At 37.2% G+C, this 8,366-nt stretch overlaps 2 protein-coding genes across 3 annotated transcripts in view; one reads left to right on the top strand and one right to left on the bottom strand.

Annotated features, from left to right (window-relative positions):
- Positions 1–2: 2 nt before the first annotated feature.
- On the bottom strand, positions 3–3,143 carry LOC145897184 (cilia- and flagella-associated protein 161-like). Of its 2 annotated transcripts, none has more exons than XM_082985370.1 (9): positions 3,007–3,143; positions 2,852–2,941; positions 2,694–2,792; positions 2,292–2,437; positions 2,039–2,120; positions 1,800–1,958; positions 1,468–1,541; positions 559–690; positions 3–172 (listed from the first exon to the last, which is right to left on the bottom strand). In XM_082985370.1, exons 1-9 carry the CDS (start codon positions 3,073–3,075, stop codon positions 73–75), a joined length of 951 nt encoding a protein of 316 aa, XP_082841496.1. In that variant the 5' UTR covers positions 3,076–3,143; the 3' UTR covers positions 3–72. The 2 variants fall into 2 exon arrangements, with proteins under 2 accessions (XP_082841496.1, XP_082841497.1); XM_082985371.1 differs by lacking the exon at positions 1,468–1,541 and adding an exon at positions 1,145–1,218.
- A 2,043-nt stretch (positions 3,144–5,186) lies between these two features.
- The window catches only part of LOC145899495 (ras GTPase-activating-like protein IQGAP1), a 30,128-nt gene continuing 26,948 nt past the window's right edge, over positions 5,187–8,366 (top strand). The window contains exon 1 of the mRNA XM_082988293.1: positions 5,187–5,400. Coding sequence (XP_082844419.1) covers positions 5,355–5,400 — 46 coding nt within the window. The 5' untranslated portion in view covers positions 5,187–5,354. The remainder of the gene's footprint in view (positions 5,401–8,366) is intronic.

Below are 8,366 nucleotides of genomic sequence, written 5' to 3'. Positions count from 1 at the left end.
GCGAATATGTTCTTTTATTACTAAATGGGAATTCACAGCGGATGTATACAAGGGATGACAATGTGGTAAGGTTTAAGTGGTAGATGGTTTGGGGGCAGCATCTTCGGTTTCCGCCTCTTTGGCTGCCGTAGGCTCAGTTTTGGGGACTCCGCCACTTGGCTGGGGATCCGGTCTGCGTGTTAGTATTATAAATATGTTAATGCAATCTTTACAAGGGGTTAATTATTTACATACAGTTTTCGGTAAATTATATGTAAATAGAATTTGCGTCAGTTGAAAAACAATTGCTTACGTCCGACACTTAGCGTGACAAATGATGTATGTTTAAAGCAATAGTGTCCAAACTTTTCTACGGCAATAACTCGTAAGTTTGTTTTCGTCAAACAACAACATTATGTTTGTTCAAAAAAAAATTAACCATCAAGGGCACTTTTGGGCTGCCTACGCTAGTTCGGTCAAAATAACTTCGAGTTAATTGTTTCTGGCATTTAAACACAAATTCAATATCATTGCAACACTTGGTGCTGAAGATTCAGGGCCATAAAATAGATACTGTACCTGTCAAAGTGTGTGTGTTCATCATCACTGGGGTTGCCAGTTACCAGAACCCAGTGGTTGTTGTCTTTCTCTGCTTTATGGGAGTCGAGAACCGTCTGAGCTGATACCTCAAATTCACGACCAAACGGAGTTCTAACAAAATTACCATGAAGTGCCGAAAATAGTGGAATATATGTTGCACTAAACTGATTTAGGTTTGAATTACCGGTGACCCAAAGTCATGCATCGTTCATTAGTTGAGTATTTATGAAAAGATTTTTAAAATTGTTAATTTGGGAGGATTACAAAAACTTGTAAGCTAAATATATCTAATGATTTTTCATTAATGTTTTTCATGATTTTCATTAATGAGCAAACCAAGTCAAGCAAAAATCAACACAAAAAAATAAATTAAATCAAAAACATGCAGCAAAAACAGTTTCAACATAAAACAGTGGCAGAACTACGAAGGTAATTATTGTTTTATACTTATTAAACCTAAGGGACAGGTAACTTAAAGAATGCATGTGCCTTCAGAGCAATCTATTAACTCTGTGCCCAGAATGGTTTCATGCAAGATTTACATGCAAAATTGCATGCACTTTACCTGACCAAGTACTTGTCAAGAATTATCAGGTTTTCTCCAGTTTTGTTGTGGTACAAGATGAGTTTAATGTTAGCCTAGTGAAAGTGAAATAATGTACACACCACGCTATAAACACCATAAAGCCAACAAGGAAAATATCAACAACTTGTCAGGGTAAACAAATATGTAGTATGTTTTTATTTGTAGGTTTTCAATACATTGTTGTCTAATTATCTTTTCTGTGTTGGTTTTTACCCTGACAAATTGCTTTCAACGTGAAATTCATTCTGCACAAATAGCAGTGGAAAGCCACACTTTTTGCAGTAGCGCTATGAGATACCTACTTTAGCCTACACTCTGATGGAACAGACATGGCATTTCCAGTCTTGTTGTGCATTATAACAATCTTGCAATTTGCCTGGTTCAAAATAGAGCTGTGTTCATAAGCCGTGTTACATTTAAAGGCAAATTAACTGCCAACTTGTTGCTTGTATGTATCAAATTGCAGTATTTAAATCAGAAAAGACAAAAAGGTTGTTTATCAAAATGGTTGGAGCATCCATCATCAAAATGGTTTGTTTTTTAACACTTACAACACATGGCCTTAAAAATAAATTTCATCACTAACATCTGGCAAAGTGGTTTTGGGGAAAGCAGCGTAAATTTGAACACTTACCGGAACTGGAAGCCCTTCCATTTCAAGACGCTGCATAGGATGAAAAGCCAATACTTGCCATGTGCTCAAGTAGTTCACTTCATCAACAAGTTGCACTATTTGCTGACGGGACTTCTTTGCATTAAGGTTAAAGCGAGCATGGTCGCTAAACAATTTTAACTAGAAAGGGAAAAAAATAACATTTCAGTTTTGGATTTGTTAAATAAGATGAATGATATTGAATGTTGTTGCAAGCTTACATTTCCAGCATAGCCAGCTGTTGTTGAAATTGCAAAGGGCTGACCAAATTTTAAAGGGGAGCCAATTTCACTGCCATCAACACTAAAATAACAAAATAATGATGCTTGCTTATTTTTATAGGATTGCAACTGCCGATAATTTTCCATTTTTATTAGCTAAACTATACAAAGACGTGAAAGTATACTCAAATACCTCGTATGAATAACAGCTGTTAATTCAGTCTCTTTTAGAAACTTGCATAATATTACTTGCCTTGTGATGACAAATGTGTTTCTTGCACAAGGGTTAAGGATGCAGGAAGCTGAAACAGCACATGGGGACTCCACCTGTTTCGCTGTATGCATTTTATGCTCGTCCATATTAATAGCCAATGATGTTGCTGGCCTTGGGGGATCGACCTGTGTATACATAGATATCTTCAAGCAAAAACTTGTAGACATAATATTCCAGATTGAAATGTTTGTAATGTGCTGGAGGATTTTTTTCAGTGAATGCCAAATGCTCGGATTATTCATGATCGAACTGACGTTTTTCCTAATGCATTAGCTTATTGTTTTTGCGCGGATTACCGATAAAATTACAAAAAAATGTCATTATTTCCAATCATGCAATAGTGCATATAGTCATACAATAAGTAACATTGGGGTGAATTACCTCTTGTAGAGCATTTGGTGTGTTCTCCTGTCCAGGATTAACAATCATTATTGTGTCACCAAAGTGAACAACGCCATCCCTTGATACTGTCAGTTCAGTCTGTTGATGCAAAACTGATATTGCAAAATAATGCTTGTTAACATTACTCATTGTCCAACCTTTTTTAAAATATTTTGAAGAAGGTTGTGGGTTTTCTGTGTAAGAAGTTCTCCTCTCTCCTTCTTACCCAGGAAATCTTTGAGTAAATCCTATAGGAAGAAGACGTGCCATTGTCTAATGCAATTACGGAAACTTGCTATAAAATCGTACCAACCTCTTCTAAGCATATATCCTCATTCCAGTTACCCACTCGAACAGAAGGGTTGTAAGTTCGCACACTCATTGCAACTTTTACCGATTAATAGAGATCTAAAGCAATAACAGATAAGATCCTTGTTTAATATTTGAACACAATTCTGAAGGAGTTGTCTGTCGCCATAACAATGGGGAAACCACCAATTCTAGTCAAGCGTAACATTTTGCAAAAATCTGAAAAAGGGCGAAAAATATTACAACAAGTCATGCACCATAATTTGGGGGAATTTAGCTACTTACCAAAACACGTAATTTTGATATTTGTGATACTTGTTATGCAAGAATGTTCTTGAAACTAAAAGTTAGTATGAAAAGGCTGTTTTTCATCGTTTTGAAATGGTTTACTTCTTTCCACGCCGCAACGACGTCCACTATTTGTTTGTGGCAAGATGTCGCGTGTTTTGTTATAGAATTAATTTTTCCAGCTATAAAATCCAACTAAATGTCTTTCAACGTTGACTTGTCTTTGATCCGGAAGAGGGCAGCAGACAGTTACAGCATTGTGTCGCAACGAAAGAGGCGCGACGACATCCAAATTGCGTGTGCGTGTCAGCAAACAGTTTTCCATTCGTTATAAATGTGTGGCGTCGGGGCTTAACCTTTGTCAGTTGGCGGGATTATTTGACTTTTGGGCGTTGGGTTGTGATGTCGTTGCACATGAGCGTTGCTTTTTGTAGCTGGCGTGAGAAATCCTATCTCAACTTCGGTGTCAACAGCAGCTTCGTTTGATGCAAAAAGCGATTCTCAAAATCGATTCTTTGAACTTATCGCGTCTGTCGTGAATTGCTGGAGTATCGCGGTTTACTTTTAAGAAGTTTGTGTTATAGTTGTTGGGGCTCTCTTAATTGTTCTTGTGTGTAGTTTGGAAATTAGTCTATGCTTTTGTTGTCAAGTTGTTGAAAACACAGACAAGGTTTTCAAGTAACCTTGTGAACTAGGAAAACATAAACTATCTCATTTTGATTGTGCCATGTACATACAGTAACTAATTGTTTTTAATAACATGACGATTTTGTGATGTGCAAATGTATTTCAACTGCATGAACAAACATTGCACATGCATTGTTTTTTGAAACTGCTCCTATTTTATTATGTGTGGCATCTGCATATTGCATTAGCATGTGATATGTATTTCCTAGTTTTTATAGTACAGTCTACAGTCCTAAAATATTATACAGATTCATAATTACTTTTTCTGCAACATTGATACTGCTATGTATTGTTAACTTGCCATCTTTAAAACTATAAAAAGATGTTTTTGCATTAATGTCTATTTTGAAATATTAAGTAGTTATAAAAAGCCTTGACCACTTCCCTAAGGAATGTAGGGGAAGTGGGACTTACCATTCACTGTTGGCAACAAACTCTTTTTTGTGTCTTTGCTTTAAAATGTTTTAAAACAATCATTGCTATTTCTGTAGCTGTTAAAAAAGTTATTTTTTTTCTTATAAAGCAATATCACACTTACACACACACATACATATATATATGTATATATATGTCCAAATCCCAAGCATATAGACTGTCATTTATAAGTGGAGTAGTAAAATGTAAAGATTTTATTGGTGCGCCTTGATATGACCTTTTGCAAATGTAAAGGTCAAACATGATGTGGTAGATATGCCCTGAGGTAACAGACTTTTTTGTGTTAAGGTAGGGTTGGTATTATGCCAGGCACAGTCATTCAGAGAGCCATGTATGCACATTCAGTCAGCATGTGAGGATGTTTAGTATGGATTTAATATTTGTTTTGTTTGTTTTTCTGTTGTTTTCTGGTATTGTTATCAACATGAAGGGGGAGATTGTTTCTACTTTTTATGCAAAAATGCAAATAGCAAAGAATCATATATTTTGTTAAGTTTTTATTTACTGATATTGTGAAATATTTGGCAGGACTTTTTCTGTTGTAGCAACAAAAACACATAAAAAAAGAGGAAAGTTTATATATTGTGAATTGTTAACCTGTTTTGCACTTTATATGTGAAAACAGATAAAGATTTTTGTTGTTTTAATCTGTTTTTACATGTTGGGCAAGTGTGTTATTAAGTTTTCCCTTTATTATCTCTCTAGCAATGAGGCACAGGCCTACCCTAACAACTAACTTCCTTATTTCCTTTTTGTTGTTGCTCGCACAGACGGAAGCTGATGTAGGCCGTTCTGATGTGTGTTTAATGCTCGCACTCGTATTTATGCTCACATAGCTGCTGCTCGTTTGATTCCCATTGAAACAAGGAAGTACAAGGTAACTGGCAAAGATCACTGGTGAAATATTGCTTTTGAAAGTAAACTGCAAGAATACAAAGCAACATGTCTTCTGGGGTTGGTGCGGAGGACACAAGAGCTGATTATGGATGTAAGTTTTGCCCTTTATAATAAGTGTTCAAACTTAATTTGTTTTGTACAGAATTGTTTAAAATAATATATATATATGTATTTTTGTTTTGTACATATAAAGTATATATAATATAGTTTTAAATTTTACCCATGCAAAGCATAGTAATTTTTCTAGCTGATAAAAGCATTTCGAATAGCTAACCTTAAGTTTTAAATTGTTTGAGTTATCCAGTTTCACTGAGTAAAGAAACACTTTTAGTAAATAATACCGTTATCATATTCATCAAAACATACCCACTTCCTGGAAAATTTAGTCTCGGTGTGGTGCTTAGATACACAGTTGGTGTTCCATTTGACTGAAACCGGTGTAAATTCCACACTTTGTGTCTGGGCATAAGAGTTATTTACAGAATGGGCGGGTTCTTATCGCCACAGGTGATCTGGGTTTTGTTGTGAATTCTCTGTATTTCTTGTGGCAAAATTCTAATGTGGTTCTTGCTTTTCCTGTCCTAGTGCTGATGGGGATTTGTATGGATTATTGTAATTATAAATGCTCATTTTGTATTCTAAATCATTTGTGCATTTGTTTATTCTGGTGTTGCAAATAACACAAAGATTGAGACATGTACTGTTATTAGAAACTGCAAACTATGAAAATTTTTCTAAAGAGGTTTTGACAATAGGCCATCAACTGTAGATTGACACCAGTTTTTGCATAATTTATGTTCCTTTCTTCATCTTAATAACACAGAGATGTTTATATTTTATTGTATTTAATTGTAAACCTGGTTTCTGGTTTGCAAAACCTTCTTGCTTGCAAAAAAAGTGTTTTCAAGTCATGAGATTATGACATATAGGAGGTGATATTTTGTGGGTTATGCACGTTGCACTGTATGTGATATGTCAGAAGTTCTAGACCTTTATAACGTGGCTCACGGACATATGATTCCCCTTTGGTATCGGGACATATTTGCAAGCAAGTGAATTTGTTGAAACTTTTTTTTTTTGACCCAAACAAAAGCAACGTACAATGAAAATATTTTTTAACTTTTTAACTCACAAGTTTAAAAACTATTAAAACTGCTGTTTGCGTGAAAATGCTTGTGTTGCTATATGCTTGTGACTTTTACCGCTTTTGGGCCTTTTGAAAGTTAGCAAACGCCCGCTTCCTGTTTTGGCTGACGAAGAGCACCCCTTCCTTTAACTCAAAACGTCTGCGATCATCCCTCGATCGACGATTCACACATAACAATGGGCGGCCGCACTCGCTAGAGGCACAATTCAGGCAAAAGCACCAGTAGCACGACTCGTACTCCTACACCACGTTGCCCCCTTCCTCTCTGACGCTACGGCCGGAAACTCACGCTTGCACACTCACCATAGCGATGCTCGTCGATCTGCTGCTTCGGCCTGCATCCCGCCCATTCATCGCCGCGCTTTCACTGCGTTTCATGCATTTTTTAGTGGTTCCTGTCTTTGATACGCGTGATTCCGAGTGGTCAGTCACCTGACTGTTATGTTTTGCTTGGACTTTTTTTCGCGCCACATCCTCCACAAAACTTCGCGTCTATGATATTTCAAACAAATGCCTGTCATCTGACTGGTCGTTTTTAGAACGTGCAATATATATGTTAAATGTATTGGTAATGCAGAAGAAGTATGCGTGCGCACGACTCGCTGTAGCGTGGCATTGAATTAGGTTGATGGGAGATCGACAGCGTTCAATTGTAATGCAACTAGCGAGCGTTCAAGTACTTGAGACTAATTCATGTATTATTTAAAGGCGCCACCTGCCCTTTCAGACGTACGTGTTTGTTTGTGAGGCATAAGGGTTCGGCTTGGATACGTTAAGATAGTATATACCTGTTACGCTTTTGTTAAGCCGGAATGTCAAGGTCAGCAAATCAAGTTGAAGCGTTTGGAAATGCCTAAAATTTACCGGTTTCGCGACATTTGCAGAGCGCGGAAATAAATCTGATCTGGCCGACCTGTTTGTATTTTCTGCATTCGTTGTTTATCTACGACGTGCTTGGTCTTAAACTTTACTTTCAAAACAAACCAAAATATTCATTTGTCAGTAAAGCGCTTGTTTGTCGGTGACCCGCGTTTCGAAAAAAATTATATGAACACAGCATGACGGGTTAACTCTTGTTGTTCTGAACCAGGTCTTCGAATTGTATCATCCAATTCATTCGCATTATTGGCCATATGGTCTTGCAAACGGTGCGTTGTAAACCCGGACCAAACAACCGAACAGGATACAACTATTTCTGCGTCAACTCCTGACAAAGCGCACTTTGCGTAAAACAGAGCAATGTAGATACCGGCATGTGGTGTACATATATACGTGTGTGTATATGTAACTAAGGGCGGGTAAAGGAAAGACTCCATGCTCAAAATGTTTGCTATGTCATGTAATTAAACGACGTTAACATGATCGTCACAAAATTGCGTCATCTTGGAATGAACATGCTGTTTATGAACAAACTTGAGGCGGCCAAATTCGATGCACTGGGCGAAGCTAATGTGATTCTGATGTGCTAGTAATACTGGATAAACTACTGCAGCGGACTAACTCTAGTTTATTGGGATGTGTGTAGATTGGCATTTCTAGAATATGTGGTAGCGTAGAAGTACTCATTTTTGAAGGTATATATTCTTGTAACGTATTTCCAGAAAGGGCAATTCTGATTCCATGTTTAAACACTTCTATACGAGCAAGGTTATGTTGGTTAATGCGAACGTGACTGTTTCTTATTAAAGGAGCTACAACGTCGTATCCTTTTTACCGTTAACAGCATTTACGTCCCATCAAGGAAGTTAGTACACGGCTTAGTAGATGCGGTGGTCGGGGTGCAGCCGGTCTTACAAGTCCGGACTTCCAACCTTAGTACTAAGCTTGTCCGCCCTGGGAAAGGTTTTGAGCGTTGAGGTGACTGTGTGTGCTTTCGTTACTTCAATATCATTGTTACAGTAAAGAGAGGG

The sequence above is a fragment of the Ascidia mentula genome, chromosome 4 (assembly GCF_947561715.1).
Source record: "Ascidia mentula chromosome 4, kaAscMent1.1, whole genome shotgun sequence".
In the NCBI taxonomy this organism is placed as follows: domain Eukaryota; kingdom Metazoa; phylum Chordata; class Ascidiacea; order Phlebobranchia; family Ascidiidae; genus Ascidia; species Ascidia mentula.
The sequence above is the reverse complement of the archived record's forward strand: the minus strand, read 5'-3'. Positions and strand labels throughout refer to the sequence as shown.